We start from the raw sequence: 24,364 nt of genomic DNA on the forward strand, positions 1-24,364 counted from the left end.
GCCTCTCTCATCTTTTTAAGTGGGAGAACTTGCACAATTGGTGGCTGACTAAATACTTTTTTTCCCCACTGTACATTTGCTCATGTTTTGCTTAAAGTGAATTTTACCTGAGAAAAGTAGGCTGGCTACAGCGAGAAAAGTACCTGAGAAAGGTAGCTACACATCAATCAGCTCTGTCTCGTGATAAAATGCCTGTTTGTGAATTCTCATCTGAGTGGAGAAGTGCAACTGAAGCACATAATTAGTCTGATGCTGAGCAAAAATTACAATAAGAAGCATTTTAGATCTGCGTTTCCAAAACACAGCAAGATATTTCTTATGCGTTTTATCTTTTCTTTCTGCGTGACAAATTCAGAATTCTGTGTTAACGCAACCCCTAAGTTTAACTTGCTAGTTATCTAAGTAAGTGGCTGAATTAATAAGGTGACGGGGCATCATATTGTGTTAGCTTTCTGCCGTGTTTGAGAAGTCAAAGCCCTTTGGATTAGTTATCTGTACAGCTGCCAGTGCTATCTTGATTTCCTTGCATTTTTTCTCCTCTCCGTCTGCTCCTCCCACCTCTTCTCTGAGCAGAAAAGGCTGTCCCGTTGCCCTAGCGACTCCAGTACTGTTTGTCCTTCAGACAAGCATGCATCAAAACTCGTTCACATTTGCTTGTAAATGTCCAAACTCACCAAAAATTACATTTGGTTGCTCCTACCTATATATATATATATATATATATATATATATATATATATATATATATATATATATATATATATATATATACACAGTGGGGAGAACAAGTATTTGATACACTGCCAATTTTGCAGATTTTCCTACTTACAAAGCATGTAGAGGTCTGTAATTTTTATCATTAGGTACACTTCAACTGTGAGAGACGGAATCTAAAACAAAAATCCAGAAAATCACATTGTATGATTTTTAAGTAATTAATTTGCATTTTATTGCATGACATAAGTATTTGATACATCAGAAAAGCAGAACTTAATATTTGGTACAGAAACCTTTGTTTGCAATTACAGAGATCATTCGTTTCCTGTAGGTCTTGACCAATTTTGCACACACTGCAGCAGGGATTTTGGCCCACTCCTCCATACAGACCTTCTCCAGATCCTTCAGGTTTCAGGGCTGTCGCTGGGCAATACGGATTTTCAGCTCCCTCCAAAGATTTTCTATTGGGTTCAGGTCTGGAGACTGGCTAGGCCACTCCAGGACCTTGAGATGCTTCTTACGGAGCCACTCCTTAGTTGCCCTGGCTGTGTGTTTCGGGTCGTTGTCATGCTGGAAGACCCAGTCACGTCCCACCTTCAATGCTCTTACTGAGGGAAGGAGGTTGTTGGCCAAGATCTCGCGATACATGGCCCCATCCATCCTCCCCTCAATACGGTGCTGTCGTCCTGTCCCCTTTGCAGAAAAGCATCCCCAAAGAATGATGTTTCCACCTCCATGCTTCACGGTTGGGATGGTCTTCTTGGGGTTGTACTCATCCTTCTTCTTCCTCCAAACACGGCGAGTGGAGTTTAGACCAAAAAGCTCTATTTTTGTCTCATCAGACCACATTACCTTCTCCCATTCCTCTTCTGGATCATCCAGATGGTCATTGGCAAACTTCAGACGGGCCTGGACATGCGCTGGCTTGAGCAGGGGGACCTTGCGTGCACTGCAGGATTTTAATCCATGACGGCGTAGTGTGTTACTAATGGTTTTCTTTGAGACTGTGGTCCCAGCTCTCTTCAGGTCATTGACCAGGTCCTGCCGTGTAATTCTGGGCTGATCCCTCACCTTCCTCATGATCATTGATGCCCCACGAGGTGAGATCTTGCATGGAGCCCCAGACCGAAGGTGATTGACCGTCATCTTGAACTTCTTCCATTTTATAATAATTGCGCCAACAGTTGTTGCCTTCTCACCAAGCTGCTTGCCTATTGTCCTGTAGCCCATCCCAGCCTTGTGAAGGTCTACAATTGTATCCCTGATGTCCTTACACAGCTCTCTGGTCTTGGCCATTGTGGAGAGGTTGGAGTCTGTTTGATTGAGTGTGTGGACAGGTGTCTTTTATACAGGTAATGAGTTCAAACAGGTGCAGTTAATACAGGTAATGAGTGGAGAACATGAGGGCTTCTTAAATAAAAACTAACAGGTCTGTGAGAGCCGGAATTCTTACTGGTTGGTATGTGATCAAATACTTATGTCATGCAATAAAATGCAAATTAATTACTTAAAAATCATACAATGTGATTTTCTGGATTTTTGTTTTAGATTCCGTCTCTCACATTTGAAGTGTACCTATGATAAAAATTACAGACCTCTACATGCTTTGTAAGTAGGAAAACCTGCAAAATCGTCAGTGTATCAAATACTTGTTCTCCCCACTGTATATATATATTTATAAACTGGGTGGTTCGAGCCCTGAATTCTGATTGGCTGAAAGCTGCGGTATATACCACCGTATACCACAGGTATGACAAAACATTTATTTTTACTGCTCTAATTACGTTGGTAACCAGTTTATAATAGCAATAAGGCACCTCGGGGGATTGTGATATATGGCCAATATACCACGGCTAAGGGCTGTGTCCTAGCACTCTGCGTTGCGTCGTGCATAAGATTAGCCCTTAGCCGTGGTATACTGGCCATATACCACACCCATCTGGCCTTATTGCTTAAATATATAACTTTATGAGCTGGGTTGACTGTCTTTGCAATTCAGTTATTTTTGTTTGTGCTCGTTAGCATATTTAGCTAGCAGCCTCCATGGAAATTCATTATTACTTGTGCTAATTTTGTTAACATTCTGGTAATAGATGCCCAATGGCCTTTTTTTAGAAGGATGGTATGACGATATGAAAATCTGGATACCGCCCAACCCTATTAGCATCAGGTATTACCTCAGCCACAATGTCTCCGTTCTCAGCATGGACCTGAGCGATGGCCCCCAGATCCCGGATCACACTGAACACCTCATAGACCTACAGGAAATAACCATGTCAGCAGCGTCAGACAACCACAGATGGGTCATAGAACAGACACACATACAAGGTAAACTTGTAAAGTTAATTGAGCATCCTCTGATAGCTGAGCAAATTGAACGATAATGCCAATTTCACATAGGAATGCAAAACTCACACTGAAGGTCTCAAATACAACAGTGGTAGAGGAGAACCAGTTACTGATGTATGAGTGATGTATGAGTCTTGTAAGAGTCATCATTCCCCAGCAGCCAGAAATGCAATAAAGAGCTATCATAGGTTGCCGTGGGAGACCTGCACAAAATAGAGTGAAATGCTCTGGCCGAGCAGCCTCAATGCATTCCTCACACAGGTGCAAAGAGCAACGCGGGCTGTTTTCAAAGGAGCCTCCAGTCCACGATTAATCTGTTTTACCATGAGTCAGACACAAAGACTTGGACTGGTGCATTCATTCATCATCCCTTACTCCCTCTGGAGACACACACACAGACAATGAATGCCTCAACCTCCCCCACCCTCCCTCAACTCAGCCCTCAGCCCAGAGCAGAGCAGGCTATGCTGGGAGGGGAGGAAGAGTCAGACCTGGAGAGCTACAGTATATGATGTCATACAGTGCAATGTATTGAGTATTCAGTATGATTTTGCCCCATAACTTTTAACAGTACAGTTAATGTGGTGCGAAAAGAGGTGAATTCCTTTCATACTTTTTTTTTAAAGATTATTTTAACCATTCATGTTCTTTGTGGCGGTAGCGATCGCTGTGTGTTTCCTGTAAGACAAACAGAGAGCCAATGTAAAAAAAACTACTCTATGATAAAGTATGTCATACCTGAGAGTCAGTAAGCTGGAAAACATCCTTATAAGCCAGATAGACAAGGAAAGAGTTGACACCTGAGGAAAGAGAGCACGTGTCAAAAGAAGGCACATAGAGTTAGAGTGGGACGAGAAACAAAGAGAGGCGAAGAGACCAATAACATCTGAACATACATGTAGGAAATCTAACAACCATACATAAATAGAAAACATGAACACAACCAATCAAAATGTACTATATAACATAATGAGATGTTAATGTGGGTGTGTCTGTACCGTGGTCCTTGACAAGGGCCTCCATTTCCTCCTGGACTCCCTTGTGCCACTCAGTGATGTCTACATGTAAGGAGTAGTCACAGCAGGACTTGCTGTCCGCCCACTCACGCCACTGCTCAAAGGCAGACAGCAAACTGACCCCGGGTTCCGGAACCACGTGGTCAACTAGTGGACACACACACACACATACATACAATTGTTTAGTAAATTGGTTCATTCTTATTGTTATGGTTGCTTTCAACTATGATATGCAGTAGCTCAGATTAAAAGCCTAGATCAGGGTCTTGCATCATGTTTCTTCCACTAGCCTGTACTGCACTGTGACCCAGCTGTAAGCCTCTGTTTCGTGATGTGACCCATTTACAGAGATGGTTCTGTGGACTCTGCAGTGCTGTCAGCAGGAGTCAGCATTCTGCATGATGTGATAAAGCCACCTTACTCTTCAGGAGTCTGTAACTGCTGAGGAGGGAGATGGACCTTTACTGAGGCAGCTAGGATATACAGTGGGGCAAAAAAGTATTTAGTCAGCCACCAATTGTGCAAGTTCTCCCACTTAAAAAGATGAGAGAGGCCTGTAATTTTCATCATAGGTACACGTCAACAATGACAGACAAAATGAGGAAAAAATATCCAGAAAATCACATTGTAGGATTTTTAATGAATTTATTTGCAAATTATGGTGGAAAATAAGTATTTGGTCAATAACAAAAGTTTCTCAATAATTTGTTATATATCCTTTGTTGGCAATGACACAGGTCAAACGTTTTCTGTAAGTCTTCACAAGGTTTTCACACACTGTTGCTGGTATTTTGGCCCATTCCTCCATGCAGATCTCCTCTAGAGCAGTGATGTTTTGGGGCTGTCGCTGGGCAACACGGACTTTCAACTCCCTCCAAAGATTTTCTATGGGGTTGAGATCTGGAGACTGGCTAGGCCACTCCAGGACCTTGAAATGCTTCTTACGAAGCCACTCCTTCGTTGCCCGGGCGGTGTGTTTGGGATCATTGTCATGCTGAAAGACCCAGCCACGTTTCATCTTCAATGCCCTTGCTGATGGAAGGAGGTTTTCACTCAAAATCTCACGATACATGGCCCCATTCATTCTTTCCTTTACACGGATCAGTCGTCCTGGTCCCTTTGCAGAAAAAACAGCCCCAAAGCATGATGTTTCCACCCCCATGCTTCACAATAGGTATGGTGTTCTTTGGATGCAACTCAGCATTCTTTGTCCTCCAAACACGACGGAGTTGAGTTTTTACCAAAAAAGTTATATTTTGGTTTCATCTGACCATATGACATTCTCCCAATCCTCTTCTGGATCATCCAAATGCACTCTAGCAAACTTCAGACGGGCCTGGACATGTACTGGCTTAAGCAGGGGGACACGTCTCGCACTGCAGGATTTGAGTCCCTGGCGGCGTAGTGTGTTACTGATGGTAGGCTTTGTTACTTTGGTCCCAGCTCTCTGCAGGTCATTCACTAGGTCCCCCCGTGTGGTTCTGGGATTTTTGCTCACCGTTCTTGTGATCATTTTGCCCCACGGGGTGAGATCTTGCGTGGAGCCCCAGATCGAGGGAGATTATCAGTGGCCTTGTATGTCTTCCATTTCCTAATAATTGCTCCCACAGTTGATTTCTTCAAACCAAGCTGCTTACCTATTGCAGATTCAGTCTTCCCAGCCTGGTGCAGGTCTACAATTTTGTTTCTGGTGTCCTTTGACAGCTCTTTGGTCTTGGCCATAGTGGAGTTTGGAGTGTGACTGTTTGAGGTTGTGGACAGGTGTCTTTTATACTGATAACAAGTTCATACAGGTGCCATTAATACAGGTAACGAGTGGAGGACAGAGGAGCCTCTTAAAGAAGAAGTTACAGGTCTGTGAGAGCCAGAAATCTTGCTTGTTTGTAGGTGACCAAATACTTATTTTCCACCATAATTTGCAAATAAATTCATAAAAAATCCTACAATGTGATTTTCTGGATTTTTTTTTCTGAATTTGTCTGTCATAGTTGACGTGTACCTATGATGAAAATTACAGGCCTCTCTCATCTTTTTAAGTGGGAGAACTTGCACAATTGGTGGCTGACTAAATACTTTTTTCCCCCACTGTACAGTAGAACTCTAGGAATGCTATAGGCAGGCCACGCTTATTACAGAGCCATTCGGAGGAGAGTGGATAAACAACTTGAAAAAAGTTTTTAATGTCCTCCCTAGTCCACTTTTCATCGCACTCAGCAGAACTTGGTGGCACGCTAGCATAACAGTCTGTAGCAGATGGGACTTTATGGGCTCAGGAACTGGTGATGCCATAGATGGAGCTGGCACTGTGCCCTGCCCATGTCTCTTGAGAGGGGGAGGACAGAAAGTGGGTAGGTGGCAGTGTACATACTGATCATGGTGGTGCCCCCTGCCAGGGCGGCGCGGGTGCCCTGGTAGAAGTCGTCCACCGAGGTCATGCCCCGGTCGGGCATCTGGAAGCGTGTGTGCACATCAATGCCCCCTGGCATCAACATGCGCCCGTGGGCATCGATGGTCTTCACCCCACCGGGCACTATCAAGTTCTCGCCAATTTGTCTGGAAGTTAGAGGAAGAGGGAGAGAGATAAAGTGAGAGAGAAGGGACAGAAAGAAAAAGAAAGCGAGAGAGAAAGAAAGAGAACGAGTTGTTATAGAGTTATCATTACGACTGCAATTTAGTCTGTAAAACTGAACAACGACCAGTGTTAAAGGTCTAACACATGGTAAGGATAAGGATAATTCAGAGGTAGTTAACCTCTCAGAAGTAGAGCCTGTAGGCGTCGTTGTGAAACTCACTTGATATGACCATCCTCCATGTAGATATCAGCACAGAAGGACTGGTCATCGTTCACGATTTTCGCCCCTTTGATCAGGAGACGATCGCTCTAGAAGATAATTTAAAAAAAATCATTATTAGATGAAGAATTCACTGTGCATCATTGTAATGTTTGTTTATGTGTCAATTAATCCCATAAGGGATGGGTTGCAACTGTCATTCATTCATTCATTAGTTAGTATAGACATGTCCATTTCTCTTCATTCTCACAGAGTTAACACAGTGAAGTACGTGTTCCTTTAGGAAAAGCCTTTAATGCGTGTGGTAAAGCAGACACCAGAACAGGCTTTTATATGAGTATTGTATTTGGTACCACCGCAGTACCAGACACTTTCTTTTCAGGAAGCATCAGCTAACACTGTGCTATTAATATATTAAATACAGACCCATAAAATACTAAAGACAAGCCAAAAGACTTAACCCCCCTACATGTCCCTGCCATTCTAATCACCCCCACCATGGCAGGATGCTCTGACTGCTTTTCTGCTGTATTGGGCAGTGTCACATCATGTGTCACTGTCACAGCATTAACTGATGTTCTGCCTTGTTGTGCTCGGTTGCGTCATGGGAAAATTAGGCTTTGTCCAAGTGAGTTCTGTGATGATAAGGAACAACATGTCCTCCCACAATGTTTATGGTTGCACCAACTGGTTGTGTTGAGCTGGCACAATTGATGATCTATTTATTATGGATGGCTTGTGTTGTGAGTCTCTCTCTCTCTCTCTCTCTCTCTCTCTCTCTCTCTCTCTCTCTCTCTCTCTCTCTCTCTCTCTCTCTCTCTCTCTCTCTCTCTCTCTCTCTCTCTCTCTCTCTCTCTCTCTCTCTCTCTCTCTCTCTCTCTCTCTCTCTCTCTCCTCTCTCTCTCTCTCTCTCTCTCTCTCTCTCTCTCTCTCTCTCTCTCTCTCTCTCTCTCTCTCTCTCTCTCTCTCTCTCTCTCTCTCTCTCTCACAGACTCACACACACACATACACACACACACCACAGAGGAAGAAGCAGTTCAATGCAGGGATAGTTAGGATCAGCACCAGGTCTTGGGTGAAGCTTATTCAACCATTACAGTATGTGTGTAAGACAGAGAACGGGACAGAAAGTCTCTGGGATTGTAAGAATAAAGGAGAGAGATAGAGAAGCAGAGCGATAGGAGAGAGTGAACGGGAGTTAAATAGGAACAAAAGACACAGATATACAGCAGTGGGGGGTGGATCTGAGCTGAGCAGCAGCCTGGAATGAAAGCAGGACAACTGCTTTTACAGAGTCTTAAAGAGAGACTCCGTGATCAATGCTTCATGCACATCCTAATACAGCAAGGGATAAAGGGAATGCAGAACTACAGTCTGCTTATTACAGACAGCTGAATACTTTATTTATTTAACCTTTATTTAACTAGGCAAGTCAGTTAAGAACAAATTCTTATTTACAATGACGGCCTACCCCGGCCAAACCTGGACGACGCTGGGCCAATTGTGCGCCGCCCTACGGGACTCCCAATCACGGCCCGATTGTGATACAGCCTGGAATCGAACCAGGGTCTGTAGTGACGCCTCTAGCACTGAGATGCAGTGCCTTAGACCGCTGCGCCACTCGGGAGCATGTCGTGACCAGGAGCAAAATCCTGAATATGCATCTTCTAATGGATAATTGACTAGGTAGGCTGATACCAGCATGGCTCTAAATGAGAGTGAGGAATGCACTAATGAAACAATGACAAGCAGCAGAGCCCGCCTCAGGACACGTCCCTCCGGCATCCTCACTCTGACTGGCTGACAGAATAATGGACATAATAAAGGAGTAATCAGGATGCAGACCTGGGAAACAATCATCCACACCTCTGTCACCAGGACACTCTCAGACTGAGAGAGGGGGAAGACCCGACCTCCTGGCACCTCCCTGTGTCGCCCCAGTGGCGACGGCCTACTCTCCAAAAGGGGAGAGGCACAATTCTGGTCACGAGGCATTTAGCCTCCTCCACAAACAAAGGTTGCTCTGTTTGAGTTTCAGCCTCTAGCGTGTTTCCATGCTAGAAGCCCTGGCCCCAAGCAGAACTGCTTTCCAGAGGGGTTCACAATGCCCCGCCAGAAATGCATTTGGACTAAAGAATAGAAAACCCATCTCTGTGACATTGACAATCTTTGGTATATTTTTTCCCAACAAAAGTGGTTACTTGTTCCCTGCCAACTGACAAACATTCTATAAAACAAAGACACACGCAGAAACGCACGCACACACACACATTTCTCGCCTCTCTTTCAAACAAACCCCCAAGGAATGTCTTGTTAGTGATGACTATGTCAGGTCATATTTAATGAAACGTGTGACAGGAGTGATGAACCCAGTCCATTCTCACATCTACATGATTCCATCCTGTTTTGGCAACTATTCACTGAACAACTGAGTCGAAAAACGGAATTACATAATGTGGTTGACTATCACTATATCATTATTTGTCGTGCCATTACACATATACAGTGCATTCGGAAAGCATTCAGACACCTTCCCTTTTTCCACATTTTGTTACGTTACAGCCTTATTCTAAAAAGGATTAAATAAAATAAATTCCTCATCAATCTATACAATACCCCATAATGACAAAGAAAAAAAATATATATATTTTTGCAAATGTATAAAAAAAAAAAAACTGAAATACCTGATTACATACAATACCCTTCAAATGTTTGGGGTCACTTAGAAATGTCCTTGTTTTCAAAAGAAAAGCATTTTTTTTTGTCCATTAAAATAACATAAAATTGATCAGAAATACAGTGTAGACATTGTTAATGTTGTAAATGGCTATTGTAGCTGGAAACGGCTGATTTTTTTATGGAATATCTACATAGGCGTACAGATGCCATTATCAGCAACCATCAGTCCTGTGTTCCAATGGCACGTTGTGTTTGCTAATCCAAGTTAATCATTTTAAAAGGCTAATTGATCATTAGAAAACCCTTTTGCAATTATGTTAGCACAGCTGAAAACTGTTGTGCTGATTAAAGAAGCAATAAAACTAGCCTTCTTGAGACTAGTTGAGTATCTGGAGCATCAGCAATTGTGGGTTCGATTACAGGCTCAAAATGGCCAGAAACAAATAACTTTCTTCTGAAACTCGTCAGTCTATTCTTGTTCTGAGAAATGAAGGCTATTCCATGCGGGAAATTGCCAAGAAACTGAAGATCTCGTACAACGCTGTGTACTACTCCCTTCACAGAACAGGGAAAACTGGCTCTAACCAAAATGTACCAAAAACATTCTGCAGCATTGAAGGTCCCCAAGAACACAGTGGCCTCCATCATTCTTAAATGTAAGAAGTTTGGAACCACCAAGACTCTTCCTAAAGCTGGCCGCCCGGCCATACTGAGCAATCGGGGGAGAAGGGCCTTGGCCAGGGAGGTGACCAAGAACCCGATGGTCACTCTGACAGAGCTCAAGAGTTCCTCTGTGGGAATGGGACAACCTTCCAAAAGGACAACCATCTCTGCAGCACTCCACCCATCAGGCTTTTATGGTAGAGTGGCCAGACGGAAGCCACTCCTCAGTAAAAGGCAGCCCGCTTGGAGTTCGCCAAAAGGCACCTAAAGGACTCTGAAACCAAGATTGAACTCTTGGGCCTGAATGGCAAGTGTCACATCTGGAGGAAACCTGGCACCATCCCGGTGAAGCATGATGGTGGCAGCATCATGCTGTGGGGATGTTTTTCAGCGGCAGGGACAGGGAGACTAGTCAGGATCGATGAAAAGATGAACAGAGCAAAGTACAGAGAGATCCTTGATGAAAACTTGCTCCAGAGTGCTCAGGACCATAGACTGGGGCGAAGGTTCACCTTCCAACAGGACAACGACCCTAAGCACAGAGCCAAGACAATGCAGGAGTGGCTTCGGGGTGTGAGGTCCTCTGTAGCTCAATTGGTAGAGCATGGCGCTTGTAACGCCAGGGTAGTGGGTTCGATCCCCGGGACCACCCATATGTAAAAATGTATGCACACGACTGTAAGTTGCTTTGGATAAAAGCGTCTGCTAAATGGCATATTATTTATATTATTTAAGTCTCTGAATGTCCTTGAGTGGCCCAACCAGAGCCTGGATTTGAACCCGATCGAACATCTCTAGAAAGACCTGAAAATAGCTGTGCAGCAACGCTCCCCATCCAACTGACAGAGCTTGAGAGGATCTGCAGAGAAGAATGGGAGAAACTCCCCAAATACAGGTGTGCCAAGCTTGTAGCATCATACCCAAGAAGACTCGAGGCTGTAATCGCTGTCAAAGGTGCTTCAACAAAGTGCTGAGTAAAGGGTCTGAATACTTATGTAAATGTCATATTTCCTTATTATTATTATTATTTTTTGCAAAAATCTGTAAAAATCTGTTTTTGCTTTGTCATTATGGGGTATTGTGTGAAGATTGATGAGGGACGATTACAAAAAAAATCAATTTTAGAATAAGGCTGTAACGTAACAAAATGTGGAAAAAGTCAAGGGTTATGAATACTCGTACTTTCCAAAAAACTGCAAGAAAGATTACCGAAAAATGTGGTACTGTGTCAGGATTAAAATGAAAGTCATTCTCTGTCACTCTTAGTAAAGGTCCAATGATAACAACAGTCAAGTGCTTTTAAACTCAATCTACTGTGGAGTATTTCAGTTTATAAATGTGCATGCCTATTTCATGTTTCTTCTTATTTCAACCTACTTAGCGGTTCTTGTTTTTAAATAAGCATTTGCAGGTCAGAGAGTAACCAATTTGCTTGGCCTGTGATAGTCCATCAGGCAATATGTTGTTGGAGAGCATCTATATTTTTGATTGTTCTGGACCTGAACCAAACATGACAGTGATCTTCCCTGGATGAGAACCAGTTCTATCCACACACACACATGATGTTGACTCAATTGAACAGGGTTTTAACTCTTAGCAAATAATATGCCTAGGGTGTTGGTCAATGTTCAATATCAACAACAGGTAATTAATCTCTGACCAACTAATACAGCCCCCCACTCTTGACAAGATAACAAAATTACAAAAAAATGAACTTATTCAATTGAGATTTAAGTGTAGAAGCTGTTTTCAGAATTTCCCTAAACTGCAAAAACAAATTTGAACCAAGCCCAGCACCAGACTAGTGCTCGGATAGGTTAGAGGTATATCACAGAGATAGACTAATGGACTGATGTTGCATTGATACGTCCTCTCTCCACACTGTGTGGCAGATCAATCCAGTGTATCATGTGATAGAGGGCTTGAATTAAAGACTACTGATGTCTAATTAAAGCTGTGACAGGAAATGTTAAATTCGAAACCATTAGGCAAAGATTTGATTCACACATTACGTGGAAGCAATAGACAGGGCCCATTTCTACTGGGCCTGAGCAACCTTCTTTGAACGAAGACAAATGCTGTCAAATGAGGTAACCAAGGAATAGCATGTTGTTCTCTCCCAGTGGAAAACTCACAGGGAACATGAGCTGGAGCTGGGGTGGAGAAGCATCAAGTACACCTAATCCAAATAGTTACTGATCCAATAGTCTATTTCCAGTGGTGGGGTGACCAGGAAACCGCTCTCAGGCCCCGTCAGCTCTGTGTCACCTGGACTTGGAATAGCCAGACACTCCCCCTGGTCGAAGACTGCAGGAGCTGCTGGGTGGCTGTCTGGATTAAGACACACAGACTATGACTGCTACTGTACTTTTAATCTCACCACACAGACGCTACAATTCAGAAGCATGGATTTTGTTGAGCCAACAATCTAGCTAAAGATGTACCGTGTAGCGGCCACCGGATCCTCTTAAAGAAAAAGGAAACCTTGCTTGTCAGGGAGTAATCCCAGGTTGCACTGGGGCACCATTCCTTCCCCTATCTTCTGTGCCCAGCTGCTGAAGTGGACATAAATAAACTCTACTTCACATTGGAGGGTTTATGAATGGGGATATGCTGGATTATATCTCATAGCGTAGAAGGAAAAAAGTTTTCTTGGCAGGCAGTCGGTGTCCCATAGAACTAAGAGTGTGCTTTGTGTAATGTGTGAACATGGAATGCCCCGGGCCACAGTACATTGTGGGATTACTGTGGGAGAATGGCGGGCTGGAGATGAGCAGTGCCAGGCTGGACTGTCTTTAGTAACAGAGACTGATCTAACAGGAAGATACAGAGGCCATGTCCAAAATCCAGTTTGCCTGCTGCTTACTTCAACTGCATACTGTGTACTAATCGTACTAACTACATACTATTTAGAATGTACTGTTTAGTAAAAAAATGAATGCAGTATGCACAAATATCAACATACTCAGGCTCATACATACTTTGAAGGTGTCATCTAACGTGCAATTGCGTTGAACACCACCATTTGTTCATTTTGGTAAAGCCTGTCCCCTTATCCGATTATCAGCGGGTTGTCAAAAACACGCAAGTCTCGAAAGACGATTCTCTTCCTCAATAATGTGCAGCGAATTCTATTAGATTAAAAGTCTAAATGAGTATGAAATCCTGGCATTTAAAGCATACTCAATTTCCAAAATGTCACATTCTATATACTATAACTTGTACTTACGCATACCCAAAATGCATACTATTTAGAATGCTAGTAGGGGTATTCTGACACGGCCAGAGGCTTCTGGGTAAAAGGGCATCCATGGTGGCCTATAGGAGGTATTGCACTGACTCCTGAACTCTTGACCCCAGAGCCTGGGAACCCCAGGAAGACCTCTCTCATTAAAGTATTCATGATATGTCCATCCTGCAGTTAAGTCCATCAGTTTTATACAGGATCCCTTTAGAATCCTCCCCTTAAATAACAATAAATCCAGAAATCTATTTCTGTTTCCGTATTTTCCAACTGTAACTGAGTGTGTGACAGTAAATTAAGCTAATCATATTCATAAGAGAGTTGGATGAGTCATCTTTTGAATGCAGCCCCAGGTGGTGATTTTAGGATGACATTCATATTTGATGAAGTGTGCCTGAGGTGTGCTGCTCCCCAATCTTCAGCTGACCACTCCAGCCTTGTACTGCAGCCTGCCTGCTGCCCTTTGTTAGCCCTTTGACTTTCCAATCTCAACAACTGTGTGTGTGTGTGTGTGTGTGTGTGTGCGTGTGTGTGTGTGGACGTGTTTAACTATTATTGTGGGGACCAGAAGTTCCCACAACAATAGTAAACGAACAAAAATTTGACCAACTGGGGACATTTTATTAGTCCCCATGAGGTCAAATGCTATTTCTAGGGGGTTTAGAGTTAAGGCTAGAATTAGTGTTAGAATTACGTTAAGGGTTAGGAGCTAGGGTTAGGTTTAGGGTTAAGGTAAGGTTTTTGGGTTAAGGTTAGGGTTAGTGTAAGAGTACAGGTTAGGGTTAGGGAAAATAGGATTTTGAATGGGACTGAATTGTGTGTCCCCGCAAGGTTAGCTGTACAAGACTGTGTGTGTGTGTGTGTATATGTTTCTGTGGGGGTGTTTGTGCATTTGTGGGTAAAAGGACGTTCAGATCTAATTATGTCCTAATCAAAAAATTATTACACAATTGAATTAACTTGAAAGACAGAAAGTAGCATACAATAATATCCTTTGTGTGTATCTATAGTGATCATGTGTGTTTGGTTATACAGTGAATTGTTTTAGTATGTTAGATTTACTGTACTTTGTTCTTACTCTGTCTCAGTGTCTCTTTCCTTCATCTCCCTCTCCGCCCTCATGTTCTCTTTCCCTGGTCCAGAGTATATGTTCTATATCTGAGTTAGCCTCGATCACACACACAGCCTATATGACAGACAGACAACACAGTGCACTCACTGCTCCCTGCCACATGGGTGTGGCACATGTACACACACTGTGGCTGCTCCCTTGGTGCTGTACTCTCAATCACCCCTCTTTATCTGTCTGTCTATCCACTTTGTTCTTTCATCTCTTACTGTCTGAAAGATGGGCTATTTTAGGCGTACCTCTTTTCTTTCTCTGTCATCCTCATGTTGGGCAACGGCTGAGTTTAGCAACAAGAGCTCAGACAGGGATGAGGACAGGAAGGGTGCATGCTCAGTAGTGGGGCCTGAGCACCGCAGCATGATAGTGTGTGTGTGTGTGTGACTATGTGAATAGATCATTAGGTGGGTTAGCCCTGGCCTGCTTCCTTCACCGGGTAATGGCTGGCGGCTGCCGTATCCATATGAGCAGGCTGTGGGATGTGACGGGGTTTAGGCCAAACCTGCTTCAGTTTTGTCAGACTCAGCCAGCCTGACAGCCTGCTGGAGTAACCCACCAGGATGCCAGCCAAAGCCCCTTTCAAATTGCTTTCTTTGTCCATACAAAAGCTCACATGCACACGCAATGAGGAGAGAGGCACTTTCCCCAAAAAAGCTTAGACTGTTATAGATCTTTAGGACATCCATTACATGGAGAAGTAGGCCTATAGTTTTATGACAAAGGCCTAAACATGTTTTTCAAATATGTATTCAAGCATAGGTTCATTGCAGTGTGGTTGTGAAGCAACTAGTTGGGGAGTTAAAATAGACCACTGGAGATGAAAACCTGTAAATGATCCAGTTCAGCAATATAAATATGGAAAGACAGGGAGTCTATAGTCGTTTTTGCCCTTTTCCCTTCATTAGCGTGGAGGCTGAGAGACAAGAAAGGAAATTGGAGCCACTGCCGCCCCCCTCTCATTCTTTTTCTCTTTCCATTATCCTGTGATATACTCTCTTCGCCTTGATTTCTGCCGGCTCCCAGCGAAAGTCTGGTGCGAGAGACAGGGTTGCTGCCTCGCCCAAAGCCACACAAAATCCGTCAACAATAACGGCCTACATGTCCTAAACCCGCTTATATATAAAGAAAAATGTAACCGAATTTACCGGGAGTTGGAATTGTCCAGAAAAACTAACCCGACATTGCAGCGGATGGGCACATGCGAGAAAGCTATTGCATTGCTCCACCAGTAGGCGAGCAGTGATAACCGGCCAGATACCGTTCCCTAACAAAGAACATCTGCGAGGAAATGTAGCCTATAATGCGCGACCGCGAAACCTCAGCCGTGCGCCTGATTTACTTTTTCGTGTGAAAATTATTCAAGGACAACATGGATTTCAAGGATAGTCTTACAAGATCCATATGTGATATGGCCTATCCTAATGTGGACTGCTAGCTACAGGCTCTCATCTTGTCAAAGAAAGACAATTGAGATAATCCCATGAAATATAGCCTATGCTCTGAAAGATCACGCGTGTTGACCCGATAAGCAAAACTGTAGTAGCCTAGTTTAGCCCATTGCCATTTGAAATATAATTTATTTACATAGCCTAAAAAATGTGACCTCTCCATGTTAATCCTAAAGACCCCGTTTATTACACATGTATTACCAAGAGCTCGTGCAGAATGCATTTCACAGTTTATGCAAACAGGTCGTCCACCTCTGAGCTGTAGCCTAAGGCTACCCGAGAGAGCTTCAACTAATTCGGACCACAAGCCTCATTTTAGCAATGCACATCTTTGCCTGACTGGTGAACGGAGCATTTTGTAGGATAGTTGTAGCAATACATGCACAATGTTCAATGGAATGAATACATGTTTTCCTAACTCACTGTAATGCGGGGAATGTTCTTCTTGCCCTGATAGCCTTGCCCAGACATCTTCGCTCTTCTGTTCTTGCTGCGCTTAATGGACCGCTATCAATGGAATGGATGTTCAGAATAGTGCGGTTTGCCGGGTGGATTAGGCCGGTGTGGAATAGGCAGAGAAGTTAGCAGCAAAGAGGGTACAATTCCAAAAGGAGTCGTGCGTCCTAAAGGGGGAGGCCACCGCTCGTAGAATCTAGGGAAAGAACTGCAGCTCCAAATCACGTCCTCTCTCCTGTTCTCCGCTGATGCACCAAACCTTGCAAGACGGACTCAGACACTGAGACAGGGACAGATACTCTTGACGAAGCCCAACGTGCATGCGCAGAGCCCCGCCCTGACCCATTGAGAAATCAGGCACTATGCTATGCATTTCTCAACCTGGATTAGGGAGTACAGTAGGCTACAGTTATAGCTACACCCCTACTGCCTGCCCTGAATATACATTCCACGGCCTGTGCACGGTCTAGTTGTTGATTCTCTATGGTATGAAGTCATATTTCCTTGAGTTATTTTGGTTATGTCATCATTGAAGAATTTGGCCTAAAAACTTCATGATAACCATACAAAAATCATAGATCAATCCTGGAGCAATGTATAGGTATAAAAACACCATACATTTATGACATTATGTAATAGCTAATAAACAATATAAAGAACTATACTTTAGATCTATTAAATCACATAATGTTGATAAACCATTGATTGTAGCCTATACAGTAAGGGATTAACAGAAATGAGTGTGTTAGCCTACTCAGGAAATGGAAGGTAAATCAGAGCAGAGTCACGGGCTTAATCAATAAGTGCATAGACAAAGTTGCTTCCACAGTGACTATAGGAATTTATCCAAATAAAAAACCATGGATTACAGGCAATATCCGTAGAGCTACCACTTACAAAGACCGGGACACGGACATGGACCCATGCAAGAAAACCCGCTACGAACTCAGACGAGACATCAAACATGCAAAAGGACAATATAGGAGGAAGGCTGGAATCCTATTACATCGGCTCCAATGCTCGTCAGATGTGACAGGGCTTGCAGACTATAATGGATTACAAAGTGAAACCCAGCCGTGAGATGCCCAATGAAGCATACCTTTCAAATGGCCTAAATGACTTTAATGCTTGCTTCGAGGAAAACAAAAACCAAGTCCTACATGAAAGCCCCTGTTGTTCCGGATGACTGTGTGATCTCGCTCTCCATGGCTGATGTGAGTAAAGCTTTTAAACAAGTTAACATGTGCAAGGCCACCGGGCCAGACGGAATACAAAGGCATGTTCTCAGAGCATGCGCAGACCAGCTGGCAAGTGTCTGCACAGACATTTTCAATCTCTCCTTGTCCCAATCTCAACATGTTTCAAGCTGACCACCATTGTCCATGTTCTCAAGAACTCTAAGGTAACCTGCCTAAATGACTATCACCCTGTAGGACTCACATCTGTAATTATGAAGCGCTTTGAAAGGCTGGTCATGACACACATCAACACCATCATCCCAGACACCCTGGATCCACTCTAATTTGCATACCGCCCCAACAGATCCACAGGTGATACAATCTCAATTGCACTTCACATTGCCCTCTCCCACCTGGACACGATGGGTAATGACTATGTGAGAATGCTGCACATATTATACAACTCAGCATTCAACACCATAGTCCCCTCCAAACTCATCACCAAGCTTGGAGCCCTGAGACTGAACACCTCCCTCTGTAACTGGATCCTGGACTTCCTGACAGGCCGGCCCCAAGTGGAGAGGGTAGGCAACAACACCTCCGCCATGCTGACCCTCGACATGGGTGCCCCTCAGGGGTGCTCCTGTACTCCCTGTTCACCCACGACTTCGTGGCCACGCACGACTCCAACACCATCATCAAGTTTGCTGACGACACGACAGTGGTAGGCCTGATCACCGATGGCGATAAGACAGCCTACAGGTAGGAGGTCAGAAACTTGGCAGTGTGGTGCCAGGTGAACAACCTCTCCCACAACATCAGTAAGACCAAGGAGCTGATCGTGGACTACAGTAGAAAGTGGGGAGAGCACAACCCCATTCACATCGACAGGGCTGTAGTGGAGTGGGTAGAGAGCGTCAAGTTCCTTGTCGTCCACATCCCTTAGGACTTAACATGGTCCAAACACACCCGCACAGTCATGAAGAGGGCACGACAGCGCCTCTTCCACCTCAGGAGGCTGAAAAGAGACATCACTGGGTCAGAGTTCCCTGCCATCCAGGACCTCTATATTAGGCAGTGTCAGTGGAAGGCCCAAATATTTGCCAAAGACTTCAGCCACCCAAGCCATAGACTGTTCACTCTGCTACCGTCCAGGCAAACGGTACCGGAGCATCGGCTCTCGGACCAACAGGCTCAGAGACAGATTCTACCCCCAAGCCATTAGACTGCTAAATAGCTATAAGACTGCTAAATAGTTAATTAAATGGTTACACAGACTATCTGCATTGACCCAATCCTGCATTGACTTTATGCACACTCACAAGACTAAACAGTGCCTTCAGAAAGTAGTCATATCCCTTGATTTATTCCACATTTTGTTGTGTCACAGCCTGAATTAAAAAATGATTAAATATATTTTTTCCCCACTTATGTTTATAGACATTTTTGCAAATTGATTGAAAATGAAATACAGAAATACCTAATTTATATAAGTATTCACACCCCTGAGTCAATACATGTTAGAATAATCTGTGGCAATGGTTACAGCTGAAAGTCTTTCTGGGTAAGTCTTTAAGAGCTTTGCACAACTGGATTGTACAATATTTGCCCATTATTCTTTTTGAAATTCTTCAAGCTCTGTCAAATTGGTTGTTGATCATTGCTAGACAACCATTTTCAAGTCTTGCCATATATTTTCAAGCAGATTTAACTCAAGACTAACTCGGCTACTCAGGAACATTCACTGTCTTCTTGGTAAGCAACACCAGTCTAGATTTGGCCTTGTGTTTTAAGTTACTGTCCTCCTGAAAGGTGAATTCATCTCCCAGTGTCCAGTGGAAAGCAGACTGAACCAGGTTTTCCTCTAGGATTTTGCCTGTGCTTAGCTCCATTCAGTTTCTTTTTTATCCTGAAAAACTCCACATACCCATAACATGATGCAGCCACCACTATGCTTGAAAATATGGAGAGTGGTACTCAGCAATGTGATGTATTGGATTTGTCCCAAACATAACACTTTGTATTCAGGACAAAATGTGAATTGCTTTGCCATATTTTTTGCAGTATTACTTTAATGCGTTGTTGCAAACAGGATGCAGGCTTTGGAATATTTTTATTCAGTACAGGCTTCCTTCTTTTCACTCTGTCAATTAGGTTAGTATTGGGGAGTAACTACAATGTTGTTGATCCATCCTCAGTTTTCTCCTATCACATCACTTAAACACTGTCACTGTTTTAAAGTCACCATTGGCCTCATGGTGAAATCCCTGAGCAGCTTCCTTCCTCTCCGGCAACTGAGTTAGGAAGGACGCCTGTATCTTTGTAGTGACTGAGTGTATTGATCCAAAGTGTAATGAATAACTTCACCATGCTCAAAGGAATATTCAAGGTATGCTTTTTTGCATTTCTATCTACCAATAGGTGCCCTTCTTTGCGAGGCATTGGAAACACTCCCTGGTCTTTGTGGTTGAATCTGTGTTTGAAATTCACTGCTCGACTGAGGTACCTTATATATAATTGTATGTGTGGGATACAGAGATGAGGTAGTCGTTAAAAAATCATGTTAAACACTATTATTGCACACAGAGTGAGTCAATGCAACGTATTATGTGACTTGCTAAGCACATTTTTACTCCTGAACTTATTTAGGCTTGCCATAAGAAAGGAGTCGAATAATTATTGACTGAGGACATTTCAGCTTTTCATTTTGAATTAATTTGTAAAAATGTCTAAAAATATAATTCCACTTTGACATTATGGGGTACTGTTTGTAGGCCAGTGACAAAAAATATTCAAAAAATAATACATTCAGGCTGTAACAACAAAATGTGGAAAAAGTCAAGGGTTGTGAATACACTGCTCAAAAAAATAAAGGGAACACTAAAATAACACATCCTAGATCTGAATGAATTAAATAATCTTATTAAATACTTTTTTCTTTATAGTTGAATGTGCTGACAACAAAATCACACAAAAATTATCAATGGAAATCAAATGTATCAACCCATGGAGGTCTGGATTTGGAGTCACCCTCAAAATTAAAGTGGAAAACCACACTACAGGCTGATCCAACTTTGATGTAATGTCCTTAAAACAAGTCAAAATGAGGCTCAGTAGTGTGTGTGGCCTCCACATGCCTGTATGACCTCCCTACAACGCCTGGGCATGCTCCTGATGAGGTGGCGGATGGTCTCCTGAGGGATCTCCTCCCAGACCTGGACTAAAGCATCCGCCAACTCCTGGACAGTCTGTGGTGCAACGTGGCGTTGGTGGATGGAGCGAGACATGATGTCCCAGATGTGCTCAATTGGATTCAGGTCTGGGGAACGGGCGGGCCAATCCATAGCATCAATGCCTTCCTCTTGCAGGAACTGCTGACACACTCCAGCCACATGAGGTCTAGCATTGTCTTACATTAGGAGGAACCCAGGGCCAACCGCACCAGCACATGGTCTCACAAGGGGTCTGAGGATCTCATCTCGGTACCTAATGGCAGTCAGGCTACCTCTGGCGAGCACATGTGTGCCACCCCACACCATGACTGACCCACTGCCAAACCGGTCATGCTGGAGGATGTTGCAGGCAGCAGAACGTTCTCCACGGCGTCTCCAGACTCTGTCACGTCTGTCACATGTGCTCAGTGTGAACCTGCTTTCATCTGTGGTGTTCTCTGGCAAATGCCAAACCCCCACCTGTGGACGTCGGGCCCTCATACCACCCTCATGGAGTCTGTTTCTGACCGTTTGAGCAGACACATGCACATTTGTGGCCTGCTGGAGGTCATTTTGCAGGGCTCTGGCAGTGCTCCTCCTGCTCCTCCTTGCACAAAGGCGGAGGTAGCAGTCCTGCTCCTGGGTTGTTGCCCTCCTACGGCCTCCTCCACGTCTCCTGATGTACTGGCCTGTCTCCTGGTAGCGCCTCCATGCTCTGGACACTACACTGACAGACACAGCAAACCTTCTTGCCACAGCTCGCATTGATGTGCCATCCTGGGTGAGCTGCACTACCTGAGCCACTTGTGTGGGTTGTAGACTCCGTCTCATGCTACCACTAGAGTGAAAGCACCGCCAGCATTCAAAAGTGACCAAAACATCAGCCAGGAAGCATAGGAACTGAGAAGTGGTCTGTGGTCACCACCTGCAAAACCAGTCCTTTATTGGGGGTGTCTTGCTAATTGCCTATAATTTCCCCCTGTTGTCTATTCCATTTGCACAACAGCATGTGAAATGTATTGTCAATCAGTGTTGCTTCCTAAGTGGACAGTTTGATTTCACAGAAGTGTGATTGACTTGGAGTTACATTGTGTTGTTTAAGTGTTCCCTTAATTTTTTTGAGCAGTGTACTTTCAGAAGGCACTGTATATACACACTACATACACTCACACTACACTGACACTCTCACACAAAACCCACACACATAGCACACACACTTTCATACTCATCATATGCTGCTGCTACTCTGTTCTTTATTATTACTCTTTATATTATTATTTATTCTAATGCCTAGTCACTTAACCCTGCCTTCATGTAAATATCTACCTTAAATACCTTGTACCCCTGCACATTGATCTGGTACTAGTACTTCCTGTATATAGCATTCTTGTTTATTTTATTTCTCTTGTGTTACTATTTTTTAACTCTGCATCATTGGGAAGGGCTCGTAAGCAAGTCTACACATTTACATTTACATCATTTAGCAGACGCTCTTATCCTACCTGTTGTATTCGGCGCATGTGACAAATAAAATTCGATTTCATATGATTTGAGAGAGGAATAAAATATACTTTACAGTAAGAGAGGATCTTTCAGAGCTCTGTGATCATTTCAGTGGACAAGACAAGGGGAGGAAGATAATAAGTGCACAGAGGGACTGCAGTAGACAAGGCAGTAAAGAGGAGCTTAGATAAGAGGCCTATTTAAAAAATAAAAAGAATAATATATTACCTTCATTTAAGCAGGGAGTCAAAAGAGTCCAAGACACTGAACAGGGAATGAGAAGTAGCATGATCTACTCTGTGTTTTAGTGAGGAAGAAACACAGGAGCGGAAACCATAAAAGTCTAAATCACACAATTAGTACACAGTATCCATTATGCATAGAGCAAGTCATATGTTAAATTATAGGACAATGTCAATGTTAGAGTGCATGGTTTTATATACTTTAGCAGGTTTTTCTGTGGTCACACTGCAGCAGCCCAGCCTTTTATCGATCAAATCCCCAGCCTCTGGTCATCAAGCATGCACAGTCAGAGTGGCAGGAACCTCACAGGGTGTGTGTGTGTGTTTCCCTCCCACATATGCCAGACCTATACACCTAGTGCAGAGGGACCCTATATGGAACATCTATCTCAGTCAGCATCATGGCCAGCTCACAACAGGAACTACAGGAACTTCTCCCTCTGATGGATACTCCACCTAGCACAGCACAGGAAGTAATTGCCCATTGCATCACAGCGCCTCATGGGAAATGTAGGCAAACTCTACCTGATAATGTCCAGTCCATTGAAGAGTGATGTGAATGATATCAGCTGTGTGCTAGCCCTGCTCTGGGTTTGCTTTCCCTATAGTCAATGATCCATACCACAATAACATGCACTGGCATATGGAACCTGATCCTCTAGGCTTGGTAGGCAATGGTTAAATAATCAACTAACTTTATGCAACTGGTAGTGCATACTCTGCACAAGGTAGTGCCTGAGGAACATGGAGGTATTGATTGAGTTAAGCCATTAGCTAAATGGTTTGGAAAGAGACTTGACTATATTACTGATTGGCAAGTTTCTAGAGATCCCAATGAACTCATTTCTGCATGACTGTGTTGATTTATTTCTGCTTTTCTGTGAGAGGCAAACATACATATTCTACAGAGAGATATATGAAAGAAACAAAAATACATTTAATTTATTTTCACCACCCAAAAAAGTATGAAAATGTGTGCACTCACTACTGTAAATCGCTCTGGATAAGAGCATCTACTAAAAGACAAAAATGCACAATTTCATCCAGTGACAAAGCAGAAACATCTGCAGCTCTCTTACCCTATCATCCAGGTTTTGCAGGGCTGATTTTCCTCTGCTCTCCCGTATCTCGACCCTTGGCAGGGAGATGTCCGTCTGCTTGTCAATGACCCGTCCGTCACTCCTGCTACTGCCCCCCGGCAGTGACTGGAAATCCAACGTCTTGCTGTCGCCAGAGCCTTCAACTGGACAGAACATGCCACAGAATTTCTGCCGTGGCTTGGGGCTACCCGAGCCCATGTCCTTGAAGAAGGCAGGGACTTTCCCGGTAGTCGACATGATTCCACAGTGCGTTTGCTGAGTTCTGAACCCTTGTAGCGCTGCTTGTAAATTGCGATCTGTAAACTTGGACAGCCACCGCCTTATCGGTTGATAGCGCAGGTGGTCGCACCTTGAACGATATCAGCGCTGAATGAAAATGCTGTATCTGTCTTCACTGCTGAAAGGCAGAATAACACGCGTCATCAATTACGATATGTAAAAAACGAAAAATCTTAAAGTACAATTACTTGCTTAGCTCATCTCAAGCAATAACTCAGAGATACAGTACATTCAGACTGCACAATATTTTCACCAGGACCTATCATTTTCATAGCATCATACGATTTTGAGACAAGGTGTAATCTGTTACACTCAGATAATTGCTTACCTGTACTCGTGTAGCTAGAAAATATAACCCAT

The 24,364-nt window shown here is 43.6% G+C and overlaps 1 protein-coding gene across 2 annotated transcripts in view; it reads right to left on the minus strand.

Annotated features, from left to right (window-relative positions):
• Nucleotides 1-24,097, minus strand: part of LOC121582438 (dihydropyrimidinase-related protein 2) — a 31,167-nt gene extending 7,070 nt beyond the window's left edge. The window contains exons 1-6 of one of the 2 annotated variants that reach the window (XM_041898212.2): nt 23,705-24,097; nt 6,875-6,963; nt 6,451-6,635; nt 4,065-4,229; nt 3,805-3,866; nt 2,895-2,975 (exon numbers count right to left, since the gene is read on the minus strand). In XM_041898212.2, the coding sequence (XP_041754146.1) occupies nt 2,895-2,975; nt 3,805-3,866; nt 4,065-4,229; nt 6,451-6,635; nt 6,875-6,963; nt 23,705-23,962 (840 nt within the window). In that variant the 5' untranslated portion in view covers nt 23,963-24,097. Of the gene's footprint in view, nt 1-2,894; nt 2,976-3,804; nt 3,867-4,064; nt 4,230-6,450; nt 6,636-6,874; nt 6,964-16,457; nt 16,838-23,704 lie in introns of those variants that run through there. The other variant, XM_041898211.2, reaches the window with a different exon arrangement.
• Nucleotides 24,098-24,364: the final 267 nt, after the last annotated feature.

Source organism: Coregonus clupeaformis, chromosome 15, assembly GCF_020615455.1.
Source record: "Coregonus clupeaformis isolate EN_2021a chromosome 15, ASM2061545v1, whole genome shotgun sequence".
In the NCBI taxonomy this organism is placed as follows: Eukaryota; Metazoa; Chordata; class Actinopteri; order Salmoniformes; family Salmonidae; genus Coregonus; species Coregonus clupeaformis.